At 36.0% G+C, this 24146-nt stretch overlaps 2 protein-coding genes and 2 long non-coding RNA genes across 11 annotated transcripts; 3 read left to right on the top strand and 1 right to left on the bottom strand.

The window, feature by feature from the left end:
• The first annotated feature begins 256 nt into the window (after positions 1-256).
• On the top strand, positions 257-4782 carry LOC113726897 (ATP synthase subunit delta', mitochondrial-like). Its single transcript, XM_027250814.2, has 2 exons — positions 257-637; positions 4146-4782. The coding sequence occupies exons 1-2, from the start codon at positions 386-388 to the stop codon at positions 4488-4490; spliced, it is 597 nt and encodes a 198-aa protein (XP_027106615.2). The 5' UTR covers positions 257-385; the 3' UTR covers positions 4491-4782.
• A 4198-nt stretch (positions 4783-8980) lies between these two features.
• LOC113724090 (uncharacterized) lies at positions 8981-9869 on the top strand. Its single transcript, XR_011839233.1, has 2 exons — positions 8981-9171; positions 9350-9869. It is a non-coding gene; the product is annotated as an uncharacterized lncRNA (long non-coding RNA).
• A 3571-nt stretch (positions 9870-13440) lies between these two features.
• Positions 13441-22661, top strand: LOC113726896 (uncharacterized). Of its 8 annotated transcripts, none has more exons than XM_072075401.1 (5): positions 13441-13640; positions 13815-16592; positions 21886-22035; positions 22128-22194; positions 22315-22661. In XM_072075401.1, exons 1-2 carry the CDS (start codon positions 13599-13601, stop codon positions 16344-16346), a joined length of 2574 nt encoding a protein of 857 aa, XP_071931502.1. In that variant the 5' UTR covers positions 13441-13598; the 3' UTR covers positions 16347-16592; positions 21886-22035; positions 22128-22194; positions 22315-22661. The 8 variants fall into 8 exon arrangements, with proteins under 8 accessions (XP_071931502.1, XP_071931500.1, XP_071931497.1 ...); XM_072075399.1 differs by adding an exon at positions 19696-19817 and having other exon boundaries at positions 13441-16592; XM_072075400.1 differs by having other exon boundaries at positions 13443-14808; positions 14890-16592.
• LOC140035248 (uncharacterized) lies at positions 17345-18854 on the bottom strand. Its single transcript, XR_011839232.1, has 2 exons — positions 18617-18854; positions 17345-17844 (listed from the first exon to the last, which is right to left on the bottom strand). It is a non-coding gene; the product is annotated as an uncharacterized lncRNA (long non-coding RNA).
• Positions 22662-24146: the final 1485 nt, after the last annotated feature.

The raw sequence follows: 24146 nt of genomic DNA, 5'->3' as shown, positions 1-24146 counted from the left end.
TTCAATCATTCCATTTTCTTTCGTTGTCAAACGTCTAAAGACTAGCACAAATCACGAGATATAACTAGAAGGCATATTTGAAGGTGAAAACAGATGGAATGGCTCAAAATATACAAGTTTGAGAATTGAATGGGTATCTTTGTACTTCTAAAACTTGAATGGTTAGAGATATATCAATTCAAAAAGTTGAGTGGGTAATCGAATAATTTTTACTGTTTTTCCCTTGTTTTGTACCATGTATATCACCACTTACTAGTAATACAAACAACAAGGGATGAACTCCAAATAGGCAGAAAGACTGAAAACACAGAGTCTCTCTCACTTCACCGTTTCCTTTCACTTCTCTCCGACTTGCGAGCCGAGCGAATCCCATTGTCTTCGAAAAATGCTTCGCCACTTCACTACCCGCCTCCTCTCTCGATCCATCAAATTCCGGCCGTTCTCCACCAACGTCGCGGCGGCCTCGGCTGCTGATGACGCCTTTGTTAAAGCCTGGAGAAGTACGATCCCTAATTTGGAACCACCCAAGACCCCTCTTTCCTTCATGCAGCCTCGGCCACCTGCTCCTTCTACCTTGCCGTCTAAGCTCACTGTCAATCTTGTCCTTCCGTACTCTTCCGAGTTCTCCAACAAAGAGGTCACTAATTTTACAATGATCCCTATTCGTCATATGATTTTTTGAAAAGGCCTTTTTTTCGGTTTTAAGTTTTTCTGTGTTGGGTTTTATTAGTGTTTTAATTATGTTGGTTTTGCTCGCATGCTGTGAAATTTTCACTTGGTGTTTGGTTTTTTTTTTTGGAATTTTTTGTTTTTTTGATCAAATATTTGATTATCTGCAACCAAAATTCTTTCGTGCATTCATTTTAAGATCGGTCTACGTGGGCTCTATGTGTTGTATTGTTCATTTTGTTTACTTGTTCGGGATTATGTCTGTAGAAATTTATGGCTGTTGAAATACTCGTGTAGTTTGCATAGTTTAAGTAGCTCTCTAATTTAGTGGTCATTGCATTAAAGATATATGTATCATCTCGAATTTGTTACATAATTCTGCTCGGGACCATGTTTTGAGTTGGCTGAAGCAGAATATGTGCATATGTAGAACATACATCAAACGTCAAATGCATGTATTTACCTATGTTTTCAAGTAAAGCGATTGGCTTATAAATTTTTGACTATTTTGGCCAATTAGGATGCAAAAGTCATGTTTTTCGTTTTCCTTGTGGTGTACCATTTGGACCTATAAATTTTGCCAAAATGCAATCAACCACTATGGTGAGGCATAGATTAAGTGAAGTTTGTTTGGCGGTTGGTCTTTTGGAAGCTTTGTTATTGAGGGCTTCCTTGTCAAGTCTCTTGCTATTCTGATTTGTAATTTTGATGAGCTGGATTGCATACATTCAATGAGAGGGATGGCACATTGTAGACATATGGCTTTGATCATGATAATTAGATGTTGAAATTTATCAAACTTTGGTGATCTTAGGAAAGAAAAACCACTTGTTTTCCATTTGAGCTACTAAAATCATTTTGAGGTGAAACTGTTACAGTTACTTTCATATGACATTGAGGGGGCTAATTTTGTGTCATCTTATAGTATGCTGGTGGTTGTTACTCTTCTAAAATTCCTTCCTTCTACAACTGAGTCACACATATGAAGTTCAACTAATTTACACTATCTTTTGTAAAACTCTGTTTAACTACCTTTCATTTAGTTGGAGAAACCTGCTTAGATGGAATTCTTTCAAATTAGCCAGTACATGGGTGCTGACACATCTGGACTGTAATTTTCAGTAGCTAACAGAACAATTTCAACTCATTTTCAAGTTGCATGGCAATATTTGACTCAAATCGTTTCAGTGAAAGATGGCTTCTTGAGTTGAATTATCAATGCTTAAAATTCAGTGCAACTTGGAAGATTTTTCCAAGGTAAGGGTACTAGTGAACCCGAGGACAGAAATGGTGTGGCTTTTAGGCCATGGAACGCAGGATTATGCTCCATAGGTTTTGTTTTATAAATTTGTTTTTATCTCCGATAAAAATACTGCATAGAAGGGTCAATGATCATAAATAGTCAAATTTTCATGTCAAACCAATTTGGTTCTATGATATTCTTAACTATCTTAGCCTGCTTAAGCTGTTGTTAAACTAGAAGGCATTTTGGAGAAACTTGTTGATTTTTCACCTGTTCCTTGCATGATATGAAATGTCTTGCTTCATGCCTCAAGTATAGATCAATTAGCTTTCTATTTTTTCAGTTAGGAGCAAATGCTGATTTTTGTCATTGTGTGTTGGACTGTAGGTTGCATCAGCTCACTTACATTCTGGCTTTTGTCTCGTGTAGTTAGTGAGTATAGAAATTGTCAAGCATTTGCGCATACTCTGCACTATAGGTGCAAATTATTTAGTTCCTTCAAACATGAACTTCTGTAGATGTCAAAATCAGGAACGTTTACATCTGAGTTGAGGCTTTATCGTTTTCTGGTATTACGGTTTTCAATGTTTTTGCTTCTGTTTTTAACAATGTATACTGAATGATAATGATGATGATGACGAATAATTTATATACCTGCTGCTGCTGGTTCTGTATTTCACTTTCGAGTTCTGTGGATCTCTTGTATCTGAGGCCTTAATAAGAGGTGAGGAGAATATATACTAAAGCTATTTATGGGAGGGAAAAGCTCAGTTTTGCATTTCAGTTGGGAGTCTTGGCTAGAATACATTTTTCACAGCATGCATTGCATATAAGTGTTCAAATGTGATGACTTTATTGCAGTATATCTTCATCAACTAGCTAGATAGAAGGGTGAAAGGCTAAGACATGTATTACAGTTCTTGGATTCATGTAATGCAGAAGTGACTTGATATATCCTATGGCTTGAGATGCCATACTATTATGAAAAATTAGCTAAGACTTTATTAGGAAGAAAGAAAATGCTTTGCCATACAAAATGATAGACAGGCTTCTGCAATTAGGAATAGGTAATGATAAGTTTAAGAAGCATATTTGCGGAAAGGTATCTTAACTTTGCTGTAGGAGTTCATTTCAAGTTGTTTTAGTTAATACAGTCATGCATGGCTTTTACTTTGTGCTTGCACTATTGGTTTTTCGAAAGTTTAATGCTTTGTGCAACTTAGGTATAAACCTTAAGCTTTAAAGCTCCTTTGGTATTACTAGGATTAGAATTGATACGCTGGTATTTTATGTTTGAGTTGGGAGTGACATCTGTAGTACACAGCATTAGCTTTGGAAAACCAGCACTTTTGGAATATTTGTGTACAATCTAGGTGTCAAGACCCCTTGGAAATTGACAAGTGCTACTTATCCGATAATATCTTTGCACTCAGTCTTGCCCCTCGAAGCTCTTCCTGTTCTCGATACTTTTGCTTAAGTAGATGTGATTATTCCTGCCACTGTGTTTTATGCTTATGTGTCAACCGAAGCCTGCCTTTTTCGTTCATCTGTATTATAATTCTGTTTGGATGTGCAGACTAGAATTTCTGTGTAAAGGAGAGTGGCATTGTGTTACGCCTATGAAATTACAAAATTAAATACTTTTTGCGTTGACAAGATACTTCAATGTCTTCTAGCTTGTTAAGAAACCTCTTTTCAATATAGGACAGGACACTTGGATAATTGGATGTCTGCTAACTTGTTGAGAAACCGCTTTTCAATATGCCAAACACTTGTGAACAAATCAGAAGCATTTGTACCGTGCATGGGGTTGAATCTGAAGTAAATTTTTTTTTCTTCAAATTTGTCATGAGTTGTCTGTCTGAATCAATAATGCTAAGGAGTTTGTATAGCGGAACATAGTTACCAATGGGGTGCTGACCAATAAGTCTGCAAGGAGTCAAAGTAGGAATCCATTAATTTTACTGCATTATTTTGAAGTATCAACTGACACGTGTATTACAAATTTTACCAAATGCTGATGTCCCCCCACGAAAAAGAAATTTCATTCTTGAGTGTTTCAGTCATCACACTGATGTTCATTTGCTTGCTTTGACCGATATGACTTCAAAAATATACTCCACTCTGCTCCAATATGCCGCCTCAATTGTTAGAATCATCATCTGATTCTACAGAGTACATTCCAATGCTTTGGTCTCTCAGCTGAAACTTTCATCATTGTGTGTCTTCACAGGTTGACATGGTTATTATACCTGCAACGAACGGTCAGATGGGCATTCTTCCCGGACATGTGTCTACCATTGCAGAGCTGAAACCTGGTCTTCTGTCCGTCCACGAGGAAAATGGTGTGAAGAAGTATTTTGTTAGCGGTGGCTTTGCTTTCATTCATGCGAACTCCTTTGCAGATATCATTGCAGTGGAGGCAGTGCCAATTGACCAACTTGACTCTGCCTCGGCGCAAAAGGGACTTGCTGAGTTCACCCAGAAGCTGAGTTCTGCCTCTACTGATCTGGAGAGAGCTGAAGCCCAAATTGGGGTTGATGTGTATAGTGCTATTAATTCTGCTCTCTCAGGGTAGCTAGTGGCGGGGAGCTATCAACTCTCGGCATGAACAGCAGCTTACATTTATCTTTGTTGACATATCTGAGATGCAAATTAGATCAGTTAATGGAAGAAACAACTTTTGCGGTATAGACTCTGTGAAAAGAGTCTCACAAGATGTGGGCTTCTTTCGAAAGTTGAGCATCATCAGAAGGGTCCTGACGGACTCATCTGAGGGCTTATATTCTCTTGACTACTGCTAAGTTAACATGAAACTCAAGTAAAATATTCATAATTGTAGTTGAGCTTTACGTCAGCTCTGTTGATTATCCCTTCCATCTACTACATCCTGTTCTCTGGGAACTGGATAGTTCTGCAGTTTCTTATAATTTGCTGGTCATGGTATCTGCTCTTCGCTATTCCAAATTACCCTGACTGCTTGGAAGTTTCCTTTGCATGCAATACTGTTTTGATCTTGCGGACATAAAATGATGAATAAGGTTAAGTAAACAATTTATCTGGCTCTTCTCTTCAGGATTATTTTTGGACCTCTTCAATTTCGTCCCCTTGAGATGAAGAGAGTAAAAGAGTATGCGTCAGACGGTGTGGTCCTAAAAGCAAGAAAATGACAAATTTCATATACGCTCATTTAGCCCATGTGTGTGGCCGGTTCTTCAAGACCTCAAGAATCTTACCCTTCAACATTCTCTCACCATCAACCAGCCACAGCTGTAACTTGGATTGCCCTGTCTCGCCAGTTCTTCAAGACCTCAAGAATCTTACCCTTTAATATTCTTTCACCATCTGTACAAGTTTCATACATGAGCGGGTTTTTCTTTTTTCGAAAATGGTTGAACGACGTAGGAACGAAAACAAAATGAAGAAAAAACAAAGCTAAAGCATTCAATTCTTCATGAAGGATTGAGCTTCCTAGAAAGGGCAAAAAAAAAAAAAAAGAAATAATTCAGCAACTAACTTATTTTTAATTTCTATCGTTGATCAAATAATTCATCTTCTGACACACCTGTCGTGGCCTCTCTATTTGTCCATAAAGTTCAAGAACAAGATTATTACTAAAATCCCAGTTGCAATCTTATGGAAATTACAGGGAGGACGCTGCAAAACCTGCCATGAATAAAAAAGTAGTAATTGTTAATATATATATATATGTGATAAGTTGGGTGAAATATATGTGTGTTAACGGGGACACTCGTTAGAAAAATCATTTTTTTTTCAAAGAAAAAAAGAAACTTGTTGCGCATATTAAAAAGTAATTAGTGCTCAAAATAGATAATTTAATGCTTTATGTGGAAGTCTAAGTGTAATTTTGCCGTTAATTAAGTTGCCAAATGGGCACATGTTAACATGGTAATGACTCAGTTCCAGGCATCGTGACGTCGTGAGCCTTTAGCAACTTGGCCAATTCTCCAACATATACAGTAACTTGCTTGAAAACGCTCGAGTGAAATACACGTTTAATAAAGCTGAAACATCATTGACTTAAAATCTATACCAAATCAGGAAAAGAATAATCTAAACAGATTCTTTGCCATTAATTCTAAAGCTTCACCTCACATGCGCTAGAGATCATGTGCCCTCCAATTGAAGGACTTTTTCATTGTGATTTTATGGTAAAGAGACACGACATCGCTTGAGATGGCTTAAATACGTTTAAAAAAAAAAAAAGAAATAGTATAGCATTGTCTTTTTTTTTTCCGGACTTTTAAAATTAGTTAGTTAAACCTAATTCTAAATTTAATCTTAAAAGTCGACAACTCTTGAGGTAAACTTAAGGATTTAACTACCCAACCCTCCAATCCCAGATAAATGGTGTGGGACTACGGGAAAGTTAGTAGAATAGTATAGCATTTTCAATGGCACTTTATCTCTTTTATATTTTTCACGAAAGTAAATAAATAAAATTGAGCATGATCAACAAAACTTGAAGTGCCAATACCATTAGCCATAATTCATACTTTGCATTTTTTACCCATATTTGCTTCAAGTCCACCACTCTTGGATTTCTTTCTCAGCAGAAAGTATTATCGTTAGTTATAGGAATACCATTTCTAAAGCAAGCACTCTTATGCAATAATAAGCTTTAAGAATATTTCCAAAAATAAAACACAAAAAATTAAATAAAAAATACTACAATTTATGAAGATAATTCTTTTTATTTTCAATATACTACAAGAAAATAATTCTCCTTTATACATTATTATTGTTTGAATTGATTTTTTTAAATTTACTTTTATATACATATAATGTTTTTAATCACTATTTTATCTGCATAGCTCAAATCATTCGGAAAATAACAATTCAGGCCGACTAAACTAAAGTCCAACTGAGAGGTAAAGCAGCAATCTTACGTGTGTTGAGAAGGACCAATAATTGATGCATGTATAATAGATGCACCCGTTCGATCTTGACCGTCGATTGCATTGACCTCCAGGATCGCGAACAGCTCCAAGATCGTCGAACGAGAAAGCACAGCCGTTTATTTATTAACTGCCACGTATCCTGTAGGGTGTACTGGGGGGCTGCTCCGCTGGTTACGTGACGAGGACACACGTGTAGCGGGCAACAATAATTAGAAAAGTGACGTTGGAATATTGCTGCCCGGGGTTTCGCGGTCAGAGGAGACAATGACCTTGAAATTTGAACCCCGCATGTACAACTGGTCTCGAGTGGGTCCCAAAATGTGTATGATTTCACTGGTGGAAGTGGGAACCATCAGTGGGATGTGGGCCCTTCCTTACGCAACTCCGATGTGGAATGTGACAAAAAAGACAGAGATGAGTGGGGACTAAAGTAAACACAAATCATGAAGATGAGGAGGAGGAGGAGGAGGAGGAGGAGGAGGAAGAAAGTGAGATGACAAATGGCATGTTGAGTCCATAATTGTACATGCAATGCTACTCTTACCACAAAAAGGAAAGAATCTTATGTATTGCGATGTCAAAATTTGCATGTTGATTCATGAATTAAGAAATTGGGAAAACTTAGCTAAATATACTTTAAGAAGTAATTTGTGACATATAATTTCTTATCAGCATTTGGTATGAAATTGCTTGTTTCTTAATTATAATTAATGCATACGTGAAACAGAGTAGAAATAATTCAGTGTTTAATTATGCATTAGACATGCATACGTAAATATGAACATTCTATTGAGTTATTTTTCTTCTTATTAACTCGAAACTTAAAAAAAGAAGTTGCATTAATGTTTTCATATATTAGGACCATGAGGGCGGGATTGATAGGTTTTAAATCATTACAAATTGAAGTTTTCATATGAAAAGCAGTAGAAAGATTCTTAATGCTTATCCTCTTTGTCATGAGCTATAATTCTTTTTTATACCTATAAAGCATAATACATATATAGATATAATATCGAATGATGTGAAATGCAGCCAATAGTGGATCTTAAATATAGAATTACATATTACTATCAAGAGTAAAATATATACAAAAAATACACTCTAAAAACTCTTATTTGATCTTAAGTTATAATGCCTAAATATGATTATATTTATTCTCCAATAGATCCAAAAAACAAGTAATAATGGAAGCCAACAAAAAATTTTAAAATTTATTACATCATATTTGTCCTAGTTACGATTGTTGAACGTTTTTTTTTTCTTATATGTTAATTTTAAAGATTACAAGAGACTTTTGAAAATATTTTATATGTACAGTAATCTAATTGAAGAAATTTTGGTTAAGCATACAAATTTGCTATTATTTGGATTGTAAGTTATTTAAGATATTTTTACTGTAGCACTTTTGTGATGTAATATATGTGAGATAAAAAGATAATTGAAAAGATAAAAAATGTATTAAAAATTGTAATGATAATGTAAGCAAATATATTTAAAAAAATAATCAACTGTTCAAACAAATATATATACATATATATGCGCTCTGTAAAAGTTGACCTAAGTAAAAGTTGAGATAAAATATAGTTTGTTCTTCAGAGGTTTACTCGCTTCATTCATGGCAGAAATAAGTGATTAAAGAATCATACTCTGGGCTTTCTTCTCCAACAAAAGTATTTCCAATTCAGCAAATCTAAAAAAGTTACCAAACACAATCTAGAAAATGCTGAAGTTCATGCACCCAAAAAGATTCCCTTAAAATGTCAGGGAGCAAACTGCTAAAAGCATCAGTTAATTTTTGGTTTTCCTAAAGTTGCAAAAGTGAATTTTTTAAACTACTGCAGTAGCCAAGTGGTACATTGTACTTCTGCCACTAGATTCAGCCCCTTGGATTCTGGAAAAACTGCCACACCACTCCCAAAGTATTTTTCTGGTGGTCCGTATCACACCATTGAACTTGGTGGTCTCAACACATAAACAACTAACCAGACAGTTGACACATTTAATTGTCAACATTACGAAAGCTTCCAACTGGCTAGACCACCAATTTTCCCTGCTCCATAAACCACTCAAGCATAGCCCTTTTTCTTGCTTTTCCCATCTTCCTGAACTGCCGCTATATAAAACCTGGGTCCTCTCCTTGCTTTCTGCTCCAGCTTTCTCTACTTCTCTCTTGTACGCTGCTATCAGTATCATCCCCACCTCAAACTCAGAAGCTTTCTGAACAATGAAGTCAGCTGCACTTTACTTTGCTGGCTGTGATGAGCAACCCCATTTTCTTGATTCTTGTTTTCTTTGCAACAGACCTCTGGCTCCTAACAGTGACATCTTCATGTACAGGTTAGCTAACTTGTTTCCATTTCAACATGTAGTACTGTGCACTTAATTTGATGTTTCTGATGAATATCAAGGGAAGATGGCGTAATAGAGAACTTAGGATTTAAAAAGATTCATTGCGATATCATCGTTGTTTGATTAAGTAGTTGAAATCTGATGTGAAGTTCTTGTAATACTGCAGGGGGAATACTCCATTTTGTAGCCAGGAGTGCAGGCAAGAGCAGATAGAGATAGATGAGGCTAATGAGAGAAGATGGAACAGATCATCAAACACCAACAGAAAAACAGCTGATTCTAGGAAAGAATCTAATGAAGGTGTAAGGACTGGTGCAGTTGCAGTGGCCTAATCAAACAAATATTGCCATATATTCTGCAAAGCCTATTTAAGACCTCTTATGGTGAAAAAGAAAAAAAAATAAAGCAAATAATGGAGGGCTATCCATATTTAGGGCTCGAGTTTGATGATTATCTTGTAAAGTAGCGGTGGGTAGGAGAAAATGAAGAGTGAGATGCCCATCATAAAATTTTGATTCTTTTTCTTTTTCCTTTGCCTTTTCCCTTCGGAAAATCTCTTGTTTGGTACTATACAACGACCAGCATCCAGAACTGGGATGGCATGAGATGTGCAATCTTCATAATGATGTTTATTTCGATGCTAATCTACTGAAATGAAATCATGGTAACATATTTCTACTTGATCATCATGGACCTTCTTGTCTGTTCTCCGTAGCTTTTTGGAGTAGTCAATTAGTATATATTGTTGATTTTCATTGCAAACCTATTGAAAAGAAACCATGGTAAGATGTTTCTGCGTAATCATTTCAGCCTTCTCATATTTCTCCCCTACTTTTTCTACTTGTCAATTGGTATAAACTGTTTATTTTCAATGCTGATCTAGCAAAAGAAATCCATGGTAACACGTTTCACATAATCACGGGCCTTCTCGTTTGTTTCTGCACGACCTTTTCAGACTTGTCAATTACTATAAACAGGGAATTCCTAGGATTTTCGTGAACAACTCCGAAATCATTTGTCAAGTGTGTTATCAATTTCACCACTGATGGATAAGTGATAACATTGAGGGCGGATGATCACATACGATCTTAATACCATTCATTGAAGATGCCCGAACAGAGATGGATGGATATTGCTTGAAGGGCTCTGTCGTTATCATCACTCAAAATTCAACCTTAATTGCTTTCGATCCGTTTGCAGCTAAGACAAGAAAAATTGCATTGCTAATAAATAATTAGTAGTCGATCACCATGATGTTTGTCAACCGTGATTATCCATTACTCACTTTCCAGTGATCAATAAGTATAAGAGGTATAAGTAAACAGGAACAGATTATTGACAAGCGAAGCTTCTCTTAAGAAAATTAACTTTGTGACGTGCGGTGGGGTGGGCTGGATTCAACCACTGTATATCTCTGCCCAGAAATCCAATCCAACTTGAGGAACAGCAGTTCATATTTGTACATGCAGGAGGAGGAGAAACTGCAATTCCAAATGACACGGTATCGTGTAGTTTGTGATGTGCTGTGCAAACTGTTGTGAGGGCAAAGCACAAGCATGAACTGAGGAAAACCCTCTCTTGTTTGCTCTGCATTGCATGGTTAGGAAAGGGCAGATTCCATAGATTATGCTGGCGGACTAGGTGAACCGAACCCATTCTGAGCACTTTATTTGTTGGTGATAATGAAATCTGCAGTCATGGAGGATATTCTGGTGACAATAAATCGAGCCCATCATGGGTCACCATTAATAAAACCAAAAGGCAATGCTATCCTTGTCTTTCTTTTTTACTTTTTCGGTGGACTATGATCGTAGGCCTTGCACACTGATTAGATAAGGATGTCGATTTGAGGTAGACAACTTAGTTTGTTCCATAGTTTTACGTTGATGTTCCATGTATAGAAAGAAGCTACATCCGTCCGAGTTTATATTCCATTTCCATTGTTTTTTTCCCCCTCCTCCTCCTGGGGAAGAACCCCAATTGTATTTAACTACTGGAGTTAGTCCGGTGATAAGGGGAAGGTTTTGAAGTCGAAATTTTGAATTCTGATAGTAGGGTTGCGAAAGGTGTAAGGGGAAGGTTTTGAAGTCGGAATTTTGAATTCTGATAGTAGGGTTGCGAAAGGTATAGGGAGGGATGAGAGGGTAAAATAAAAATAAATCCCTAGTTGTATTTTCTTTCTGAAAGAATTGACTGACTAAATTTACCACACGACTTAATTTACCAAAATTATTAATAATCCAAAAATGTGGTACTAAACATGCAAAGATTATTTTAGGCTAGTGTCATTAGGACAACTTACATTGAATTTTTATAGTTACCATTAATCTGACCTCCCTGTCTTTGTTTAGGTGTATTTTCCAATGGTTGCATGATTTGCAAGTGGTTTCCAACTTATGTAGTAGAACAATTGAAAAGATAAAGAACAAAGAACAGAACACTCTCTCATTCTCTTACACGAGCCTGCATTTTGTGCACTTCTGGGCTGAGGCCTATTCTGCCCACCATACAGGGTGTTTGTCCAACGCCACTTCACTTAAATCCAGAAAACAGCTCAGCCCATCAATATTGCATTTGGCTTGAAATTTTAAGTTCCGCTTAGAGTTATTATAAAAAAAAAAAAAAGTATACTGTAACAATTTAATATATTGGATTGAAAAATAAAAAAAAAGTGTTTATGAAAAGCGTAAAAGTTTTTCCTTAAAAAACTACTATCCAAACGAGGATAACATCCTACGTGGACCACATTAGAGAGGGTTCCATTATGACGGTTCGGCCCAATCAGACGTGCTTGAACAATAAGCCCATACAAAAGAAATATTACGTTATGCATTCACATTGTAAAAATCAATATATTTTTATTTTTTTAAAAGGTTTTTTTTCTAGCATAGGAGATATGAGATTTGAAAAACGGAAAGGGGGGAAAAGGGATTTGGACCCTCAACCTTACTATTTTATTTTGATATTAAAATAAATAATTCAGCTATAAAAAGTGACTTAAAAAGTATATGATGTTTATGCGATAAATGCAAATGTGGGAGTAGATAAAAGCACGAGATATCTATATTGTAGATGCAAATGTTATGATAGCTAAAAAAATAGAAGGCGGATCAACTTTTACTTTATTTCTTTTGCATAGCATTGCATCTCGTATTAGAATATCGTTTTCCAAAAAAAAAAAAAAATTGTAGCAGCCAAAATGATATACCTTCATGGATCTAAAATCTAACATTCTAACCGACGTTTGAAAAACACAAAATGTCAATATTTTGAGTTGCCGTACTTGAAAGAATAGAATGAGATGCGTAGTCGTCATAGACCAATGTACGCACCGCAAATGCCAAATTCAATATGAGAGGGAATTGGCTAAAAGAAGAAGTAGAGATCGCAGCATGGTTTGAAACTTCATATTTAATTCGATTCGTTCTATTTTTCTCTTCATTGTAAACTAATAACGAAGGATGCGGAGCAATAGGTCGAATTACTATACACAAAAGAGTTGTGAACTATAATACGCGAGTCCTCCTTTAGTATTAAAAAAAATTGTGTCATTAATTATTATCTCAAAATTTACTTTTGCACGATGGAGCATTATACTACCATCTCATCTTCCATACCCTCAAGTTTAAATAATTCTACTGACTCTTCCAGCCTTCCATCTTTCTACTATTTTAATTTCGAATAACTTCTAATTTCTTATTAGATTAATTTTGTATATATTGACAGTATATACATTAATGTTATTGAATGCATATCGCATGTTCAAAAAGTGAAGTTTAAATTCAAATTGAAATTATTTAACATGCGTTCAAGGGTATTTTTTATTATTATACAACATTAATCATATTTTGTTTAAAAAACATTGTATGCAAAATGTTTGGTTTAGCGGGAGGCTTAATCCTTTGTGGATATTTTTTTTTTTTCGGAGACGATAAACTTTTTCTATCCTACACTAAGAGGAAGAGGACGGATCTAAGTAGGTCCAAAAGTAACCCGAAGGAGATTGAACTACTACCGGACCAGACGGGTGCACAACACACTCGTCTGGATTTTTTAGAAATAAACCACTTAGATGTGACAATTTTTGGTGAGAGGCAAGAGCCAAGGTTTGAACCCTTGCCTTCCACCCCACCCCACCCCACCCCACCCACTTAGGTTGTGGATATCCACCCACCAAAAAAAGGGGAAGAATTGTTTAAGATTGCAATAGTTAAAAGAAAATTGAAGAAAAATGTGAGGCTTTGTAATTGAATATATAATAGGATCAAGGGCAATTGGGTTAACATCGAAAGTAACAAAATATGAGTCTCCTTAGCAGCTTGGAGAACATACACTAGCTAAAACCCCCCAAAACCCTTCTCAACCGCTGTTAGTCGGAAAACCCATCTCCGACGACATCTCCGGTGAAGCTCCGGATGTCTGCTACTTTGCGCCGTTTACACACAGCTCTGCTCAAGGTCTGTCTCTCTTCCCAACTTTCCCTCTTTCCCTTAACACCACACACTTCATTTACTCATTGCCTTCAATATCTCTCACTTCCCTTCACAACCATTAATTCCCATTTTACATATTTAAGTCGTACTTATTCTACTACCTCATTTGACGGTAAAGATATAATCTTTATTGACCAGAAGTTCGACTTTCTTGAACAATTTTCCCCTTTGGGGCACTTATCAAACACACCAAACACTGTAATAAATTCGAAAGAAAGGCGTAAAATTGTGATTGGGCTATCAAGAATGATTAAACAGGACCAAGATTCTGTATTAAAGGGATTCTCCAGTAGGTTTTGCCCCTATTTGCTTGTAGAAATCTTGAAATTATTTGAAAACCGCGAAGTCTCATTTGCATTTTTCAAGTTGGTCTTCTGTGATGCTTCGGAATTCATAGTTCAGTCGTGTTGTATTGTTGCACATGTCTTGGCAGCTGAGGGGTTGAGGTTGATGGCACAGGATGTTCTCTCTTGTGTAATTAGTAGAATTGGTGAATGTAGGAGTAATGAGGTGGTAGAGTTTATGTGGAGAGAGCATAGCAAGTATGAGTCAGATTTCTCGGTTCTTGATTCTTTGATGAGGGCATTTGTGAATGCAGATATGGGTTCCCAAGCATTGAAAATCTGGGATAGAATGAGGGAGGTCAGAATTAGACCAAGTTTATCAGCTGTTAGCATTTTCTTTGCGTTGCTAATTAGAGTTGGTGATTATGGTAGTGTATGGAAGTTATTTAGAGATATGATCCAAAGGGGACCTTGCCCGAATATTTTTGTGTATAATGTGATGATTCTTGGCTTTTGTAGAAAAGGGTGTGTTAGAACAGGAGAAAGCTTGTTGTTTTTGATGAGGAAGTATGGTTGCGAACCTGATGTTATTGCACATAATTTGCTAATAAGTGCATATTGTGTGAGAGGCTGGACATCTCATGCTTTGAATTGGGCGCATTTTATGGCGGAAAGCGGTTGTGAACCAAGCACTGCCACATTTGTTACAATTATTAATGCATTCTGCAAGGAGGGCAACATTGTAGAAGCAAGGAAAATGTTTGAAGAAATGCAAGAAATGGGTGTTTCACCAGGCACTGTGACATACAATGCTTTGATGGATGGATATGTAAAGGCAAGAGAAATTGGTGAGGCTAATATGCTCTATGAGGAAATGCGGAATATGAGAGTTGCTCCTGATGGTATAACTTTTAACATTTTGGTTGCAGGAAACTACAAATATGGGAGGGAAGATGATGGCAACAGGTTCTTAAGGGAATTATCTATGATGGCTTTGATTCCTGATTGTTCAATATCTGACATGTCCATTTCAGGATTGTGTTGGGCAGGAAGGTTAGTTGAGGCTTTGCACTTACTGAAGACTATGCTTGAGAAGGGCATACCTGTTAGCATAATTGCCATCAATTCACTCATTTGTGCTTACAGCAGAGCAGGACTGCATGAGAAAGCTTTTGAAGTGTATAACATAATGACAAAATTTGGTCTTACTCCTTCTGCTTCCACATCTACTTGTCTGCTGATAGGTCTAACTAAAGTAGGGATGCTTCAAAGTGCCAGAAACCTTATGGATAAGATGATGCAAAAAGAGTTTCCAACAAACCAAGTAGCTTTCACAGTGCTTCTGGATGGACATTTCAGAAAAGGGGATATCATGGGAGCTTTTAGCCTGTGGGAAGAGATGGGAAGGAGAGGGATGGCTCCTGATGCTGTTGCCTTTTCTGCCTTCATCAATGGACTTTCTAAGGCCAATTTTGTTGAAGATGCATATGATTGGTTTATAGAAATGAAAAGAAAAGGACTTGTGCCTAACAATTACACTTATAATTCTTTAATTGCTGGTTTTTGTAATTGTGGGAAATTGGACGAGGCATTGAACTTGGAAAAGGAGATGAGGCAAAGTGGGCTTCTTCCAGATGTCTTCACCATGAATATCATCATTAATGGGTTTTGTAGACAAGGAAGGATGAAATCAGCAATTGATACCTACATGGCAATGCACCACAGAGGGATAATTCCAGATATAGTTACTTACAATACTCTCATCAGTGGATATTCTAAGGTATTTGACATGGTGAATGTGGATAATCTCGTAAATATGATGCATGCCAGTGGTTGGGACCCAGATATTACAACCTATAACATATGGATTCATGGTTCTTGTAGCAGCAGGAGAATGAACCGTGCTGTTATGATATTAGATGAGCTTGTTTCATCTGGAATAGCTCCAAATACAGTGACGTACAACACTCTAATGAATGGTGTTTGCAACGATATATTGGATCGAGCAATGATTTTGACAGGAAAATTGCTTAAGATGGGGTTTGTCCCAAATATTGTTACGACTAATCTCCTGTTGTCTCATCTTTGCAAGCAAGGTTTACCTCAGAGGGCCTGGATGTGGGGGCAGAAGTTGAGGCAGATTGAATTTGAGTTTGATGAAATAACGTACAAGCTATTGGACAGAGCATACCATGACATACATGGAGATGCTAAATATGTAAAAGGGACTGCAGGAAAGATCCTTTTTCTAGATTTTCTTATGTACATTACCTATGACTACTTGTGCAGAAACAAGCTTTGCAGTGAAAAGAGTGATGAATCTTTTGAACTGCTGGATTATGGGACTGCAGGGTACTCAAAGACAACTTGCAGGGTAGCTTTGTAGCATGTTCATAGAAGGTTTGATACATTGAAACTGAAGTGATGAAGAAACAAGAAGTTCAAAAAAAAAATTTGGAACCAACTCTAAGTTGGGCATCAACCACTAGTAATATGAGAGGCTGGAAACCTGGAAAGGAAAAAAATATTCATAATTGAAGAGGTTGCTGCCTCCACTAGAATTGAACGATGAAGCAGTACTTTCTCTCCTGCCGAAATTGCTTATGCTAAATCACTGAAAGCTTTTTACCAGGTATTGGGACTTGTTCAGTTTCTGTAGGTATTATCTGCCTTTGACTGCTGAAATGTTCTCTTTCTCCTACTTCTTCACTTTTTCATTCTTTACATTTCTCTGCTGCTCTTAATTTGTTGACATTGATTTTATGGGCCTTGTGGTGATTTAATCTCTTTCCTTGCTCTAATAAAGCTTTGTTGCTAAAGAGATTCCATTTCAAAGCTTCAGCAAAGAACAATGTTCAGAAAGACTTGCTACATTGTAAAATTCCAACAGCACCTGCCTTTAAAATATTATTTCATAACAAACAGGTCTCTCTAGGAATGTCTCATTATCTTAGGAATTATGCTCATCCATAAGGCAAAAGAACGTGTCAGCTGAACATACATGAATTTACAAGTTTAAGGTAAGTAATGAATTTGCATTGACCCGGTCAAATTTGTCAGAATATGTTACTTGTACACGCTTACATGTGAATAATCCTGAATCTTGGTTGGATTTTGAGGTTTAAGTATACATGAACAGCTGGATATTGCAATACTGAAACATTATATTAATAAATCAGGCATGGGATAGTTCAGAATACAAAACTTTTGAATTCTGAAATTTAATACTTATGGATTGGACCACTCAGTGTCAACCATCCAAACTTAGAAAAAGGAAAAGAAATTGCATTTTGTCTTGTCTGCTTAGAAACATTTTGTAGAAGGATGGCTAGTGTAGGAAATTCTGAAAGTTGAGGCTTGTTAATATTCTTAAACTATTGGACATCGACAAAAAAGTTTTATTCTTAAAAGTACAGGTCCTTGTTCCCCATAAATACTAGTTCATGTGGTGTGAAGACCACACTACATTATTTCACAAAACTTTGTAGCAGCTAAATAACCACTGAAGACAAAGTTTCTGAAGAAAAAGATTAATGTCCAAGTTACACATTTGAGCTAGAGTCGGTGGTGTTCAGATCAGGCTTAGGAGATGATTCACTTGAACTTTTTCCTGTAGGGGGTTCTGGCAATCTTCCATGCAACCAATCAAGGATATAAGATTTCTTTAGAGTTGATTGTCCTGAAGCAGTAGCGTTGCCACAGAGAGGTTGCTTCTTTGATGACAATGATGATTGTGGCAAGTTGTCCCCTTGGTTAAGGTCATTAGTGCTCTGCTTGTTATCAAACCTTTGGCGTTTAGAGGGCAGATTGAAGTCGTCAAGTGGTTTTTGGGGTCCTGGTGGAGGTGGCGGTGGCCGTGACGACATGTGGAAATTCTTGAGATTCTTCATTTATGACAGAAATTGATCAAGTTAGAAATGATGCAAAAAAAACAGGTGGAAGTCAGTAAATCACCCACATATGAGGCAAACACAAGATAGGAATCAATAACCTTTAGAACCAGATATACAAGCTTAGAAGAAAATTTTGGATCTCAAAAGATAACTACTCCAAGAATGATCTTGAAAAAGGAAATCTAACCAACCAAGGATATGATTGTTTAAAAAAGAAAAAAAAGGAAGAAATAACCTAGTAAATGCAAAGGTGAAAAAATTTCATGTTACATATCGCATATATGTGTCTCTGTGTAATTTTGGATGGATAGATAGAGGAGACAAGGATGGTAGCATTTCTAGCTGTCTAGTACACTTGTAATCATGATCTGTTTTCTCCCTGATTTACAGAAAAGTTCAAGGATAGAAGACCATAACCCGGAAAAGCCATAATGCAGAAAAGGCAATAATAAACATAAACCCCGAAACTAGAAAATCAAATTTTTATGGATGTGTAAACCTTACATACCTACCATCACACTTATAAGGAAGAAAAAGACTGAATACGAGATGTTTCCAAACTAATTGGCCAGAAATTCAAATGGCACAAAAGTCGCTCAAGAACTAGGAACCAACTTAGCAAAGAAGCAAACAAAATGTTAGCAAATTCTATTAAACATGCAGGTAAATTGTTATCACGTTTGTGGATAAGTTGCGAGAAACATTTCCCTTTTCTATTCTCATTATGTTTGTGTGTGTGTGTGTGTTTTTTCTTTGAGCTTACCTTAGTATATGAATCAAATCAGAGAACCTTGATGCAAAAACAGAACTTATGAAGAAGAGCTAATATTGATCAGAGTCAAGTTGGTGAATATGGAAGAGCACCTAGGGACTGTTATAAAGGAGACGGACTGAAGCAAGAAGACAACATAGAGTATTTGGAGTTAAAATTACAATAAATATTCCACTTTGGTAAGATTTAAATTGAATTGGAACTATGTGGTGGAAAAAATTACAGATATGATAGTAATTTGACATGCACGAGTGAGGCTACACACGTGTCTTTGGTGGTGCTGATGTGTTTGCACCAAAAGGATCCACCTCTGGAGGCTGAATAAAACTGTGTGCTAATGCTAATGCTTAGTTAAACCAACTTATGCTCATTTGAGGTTCCTGTATACCACCGTTATTTACGTTACAAACTTTTTCATACACCCGAATGGCTTTTGGCACTTGAAACCTGGTTGTGTTACAAACTCCAACAACACTCACAAGGATATGTCTACTTATATATACTTCAATATATGGGTATATACTCCCAAATATACAGGTAGATGACTATGTGAGCAAGTCTATGGGGGTGGAACTATCATTCGGCGTGTGACATTCTGAAGCAATTTATTACTTGGATGCTAGATATCTGCAAATGATTTTAACCCCTAAGACCATTGTAGATTCAAATATATTTAAGTGGAAATTTTATAATGGAAGTGTCAAAAGCGAATTTCATCTAATGAAACAAGTTACGGTGGTGTGGCTAAAGTCGTCGTCACAAATTGTTTTTAAGAAACATGCCTCTTAACAGCTGTCCATTCCCTGATAGTCATATTTATGGGCGATGTTAAGGAGAAAGCTCAGGTTACAATTTTCCCTAATTGCACATTGATGTATTAAGTATTAACAATCTTCTATCTATAGCTATGTTGATACAATAGGGAAATATTGTGGCCCATATATTTAAATATGCATTTTCAAAACCTTGTGGATTGCATATTTAGAATTCAGCTCTTTTAAATCTTTTTCCGTTGAATGCCAACTACAAGTGTGGAGACGTGAAATTGATTAGAATTCATACTTTTGTAGGATGTAGACCAAACATAGATTCGATCAAGCTTCTGAATGGGCAACAGACTGTTACATTTCAAATCTATCTACAAGAAGTTCCTTGAATGAAATTTGGGAACCTGTGGTTGCATGCACATTGTGTTGAGTTTTCATTCTTTGCCAGCACAAATTGATCTTTTGTTGCAATAATAACAAAATCTTAGACACTGACTCCTTGAAATAAACCGCTATTACACTCTTTGTTATAGTCATGGGTGCAAATCATTAGAGTAGTAAAGTGGGGCAAAAAAAGGTTAAAACTAGCTAAAGCATCTTTTGCTCAAAATCATGGATTATTTCACAACACAAACACATCTTCAGTTCTTGGTCTGAACAAATTGATCCAAGCACTTATTCCACTTAGATTTCCAATTGCAAGACAAAATATGTTTGTTTTCAGTTTTGTACTTTTAAGAGGTTCGCTTCATATAGGTGTTTCCTTGATACTGATATAATAATGAAAATCAAAAGAAAATTGATAGTTTTATTGGCATTCCTAAAATAGGGAAAGCAATATCTGAAAAATGTTGATTTCTTAGAGATTTGTTCTTCTTTCTTCTTTCTGCAGTAATTGGAAGGGAATGATGTGATTCTCGGCTGTTCGTGTTGTATCACTGTGTTGGCATGTTGGTCTAATCCTAACAGAATAAAAGTATGAGTTATGAACTGTGATCTATGGTCCCTTACTGGCACCTTGAGTGCATGAGTGTTATCATAATTTGGCTGCATTGTGCATACTGATTGATCGGTGTTGAGTGAGGATTGTATGGTTGGTATTTTTGTTTGGGTTGCCTTTTGACCATGCGGCCCTTTCATACGCATTTTGCCCTTGGTTTAGTAATTGATCAGGGTAAGAAAAGACTTGCTTTTTCGTCTTCTGAGGTTGCTGACAGAATTTGGGATTCAAGTTGTTAACTGTGCGGTGCGGTGCGGTGTGGTTTTGCTCTTTTTGATACCCTTTTTGGCATTTTGCTTGCCTCTTCTTCTCTGTTTCAGTCTTTTAGATGCAGTAGTTTTTTCTCTCTTCCACCACAAAATATTGAATTCTTCCAGTTCTCACTAGCTACCAAATTTTATCTGCCTGTTATCCCACCATTCCTCCTCCTCATTGATTTTGCCCCTACCCCTCTCCTTTGTCCACCCCTACTCTCCATACCCTAAAGCTGAGTCTTCAAATCTGCTCTGTTCTGATCCTTAATCTCTCTGTTAATTCTTACCAAACACCAGAAGCTCAGGCTACTTCTGTACATTGATGGTTTTTATGACTTTCTAGAGAAAGAACTCTTTTTTTTTTCGCTTGGACTGTTGTTTCTACTTCAGATTGCTCGGACTATTGATTCTAATTTGGATTTTGTGTGGAAGAATAGTTTTTTAATTTGATATGTATATTTCTAACTAGATGTGTTGCTCACACAAGCCTGGTAAATTTATGTTTATGGATTAGGGTTTGAGTATTCAAATTTGGAAATTCTTGACTTGATTTGTCATTTGTTAAAATACCGGTTTTCTTGTAATGCGTTTAAGAATAAGGTTCTGAATAAATATTAAAGTTTCGGGAATTGCTGAATTTCTATAAAGGGGACTGCTGGCATGAAAGTTTTTCAAAGTAGGCAATGTTGAGTTGAAGAAATGAATGAATGAATGGATGCACATTAAAATGGGTGGTTCTGTTGTTGTGGGCTGCGGTGGTTTGTTTAAGCAAGTATTTGTTTCACAGAGGAGATAAAGTTGTTGAATTTTATTTTATTTTTTTTTAATATGGAATGAAGTGCTCTGTTTTGGGGAATGGGTATTGGTGGTCTTCATTTTAGTACATAGCTCTTCTTCCTCACTTTCTACCATTGGTTTAAACTATGACAGTTAGTTTCAGTTGCATAATTATCATGAGGTTCTGTTTCCTGTGAGATTTGTAATCCTAAAAGAACTTCTTTTGCCATGCTTTTTATTAGTATTTGTTTGCCTTTTCTACTTCTCCACTTGCTATGCAAATCGAAGTGCAATTTTGTTTCATTTTAAAGTCCTGATAAGAATCTTGAATTCGTTGCTTCAAAGTCACAGTCTTCAAAGTGCTTGTAGTCTACCTCCTACCTGCTTTCCCTCTTTAATTGGTTGTGGAAGTTAAAAAAAGAACAGAAATGTGTCTAATGGCAGTTTATTATAATTCTTCAGTATTTGTGGCTACTGCTTTTGATAGCTATAAAGAATGACCTGAAGACCCATGTAATGAATTGGAAAAATGGGATATGAATGCTGTGGATCCTTGTAGTTTGGAGGATGGTTACCCGCTCTCCCGCTGGCTCTGTCTCTGCCCTGCTGTAAGTATGTATTTGTCTAGGGTCTGACTTTTCACTGCACATATATATGTAGATGTGGTTTGAATTCTTGACTGTCAGTTTGCTGTATTTGCGTAGGAACCTTTCAATGAAGCTACCAACTTGCTTAACAAGATTGAAATGCAGCTCGGCATTCTTTGTAAATGTATATAATATCTAAAAGCTATTCACAACTCATCTGCTGCTTTCCTTCTTTTTATCTGTCGTATTCTCGTGATCATTGGTAGAGTTATCCATCTAAGCTTGTTGCCCTTTCTATTTGTAGTGGTCCTTGAGCAAACAAGACATCATTAGTGCATACTGATATCGTCAGTGGCATGGGGAGACAAATTATTATAGGAGCAGAAAGAAATCTATTTGCCGATATGAACAGTCAAGCCAGCAGGCATTGCTAATTCTTCAGTTGCAGAGTTAGGCGATCAACGGCTAACATGAGAGTGGCAGAAGCCATGGAAATTCTCAGCTCTGGGCTTGCATGTATCATTGATTTTTTTTACACCAAACCTCATCAACTACACTAAGGTTTCATTAGTTATGCCTTCCTATGAAAACAAAGTTTTGATGTCCAGAAATCGCGGAATCTTGAAATCAGATCTGACATTATTAAGTTCATTATGCTTTATAAAAGTTCTCTGTGGTTAAGTTTAACTTACAAAAACATTCCTTATAGTTTCAAATCATATGAAGCACCGATGGAAATCATCAAAAGTAACAGGAGGACATTAAATGACACAATTACCCTAACATATACAAGCTAAAAAACAAAAAACAAAACAAAAACCTCTAACAACCACCATGATTAAGCAAATCTACGTAAAAACCCTATGTGATTAATAAGCTAACTTGTGGAAAAGTCTTTTGTGGTTACCAATTGCCACAATTACCCTTCACTTTCCGTTGCCATTCTCCCTTCCATTATCTTCTTGCTTCCTTTCCTTCCCCCTCTTTTTTCCAATGGCGGAGTCAGGACCTTAGGGTAAGAGGGGTCAATTTTCGACATCACATCAAATATAATCATAATAAATTTACAATAAAAAAGCGCTTATGTTAAACATACTTTTTTCGTTATTTCAATTATTTTTTGACATCTAAATTATGCTATAATGTAGTGGTAGTTTAGCAACGTTAAAAGAGTTTGTTTTGGATTTATATCAATAATTAACCTTAATTAGATCTAACTCTTTTGTGAAGCTTAGGAATTAAGAATTCTTAATTTAGTAAGAGAGGCCAATCATTTTCATTACTATATAAAAAGTATGAATGTTGGTATTAGGAAGTGCAAGCGCTTTTTTTATTTTAATTTTTGTTATCTCTAAATTATCCTTATGTCTTTGAATTAGAATTATTGCATTTTAATGTGGCACTAGTCCCCCTCATGTAACTGCTTGGCTTATGAATAAAAGAGCTTGTTAAAAAAAATGTGGCACTAATTAAAAGAAATAAAACACTCCAATTGATTACATTTTAATAGTATTGGTAATTATAATTTAAAATGGCTCATTAAAAACTATTTATCTACCCTTGGACTCCATCTCCAATTATTAAACGTATTAAAATTTCTTAATTGCAGCATGAAAAATTTTTCATTAGTCATTAGTTGAGATTGTAAAAAAAAAAAATCAATTTCAAAAAATAGATACTCTCCAGAAAATGAAGAAACATACAAGGACAAGAGAACCTTATTCATCTGTATATCTTCATACAAATATCACAAGTGAATTTTACATTACTATATAAAAAGTATGAATGTTGGTATTAGAGAGTGTAAGTGTAAGCACTTTTTTATCTTAGTTTTTGTTATCCCTAAATTACTCTCATGTCTTTTAATTAGAATTATTGCATTTTAATATGGCACTAATTAAAACAAATAAAGCACTCCAATTGATTACATTTTAATAGTATTGGTAATTATAATTAAAATTGCTCATTAAAAACTATTTACCTACGCTTGGACTCCATATCCATTTATTATACATATCAAAATTTCTTAATTGAAACCTGAAAAATTTCGCATTAGTCATTAGTTGATATTGTAAAAAAATAAAAAATAGATACTCTCTAGAAATGAAAAAACATATAAGGACAAGAGAACCATTA

Source organism: Coffea arabica, chromosome 2c, assembly GCF_036785885.1.
Source record: "Coffea arabica cultivar ET-39 chromosome 2c, Coffea Arabica ET-39 HiFi, whole genome shotgun sequence".
In the NCBI taxonomy this organism is placed as follows: domain Eukaryota; kingdom Viridiplantae; phylum Streptophyta; class Magnoliopsida; order Gentianales; family Rubiaceae; genus Coffea; species Coffea arabica.
This window is presented reverse-complemented; position numbering and strand designations above follow the sequence as displayed.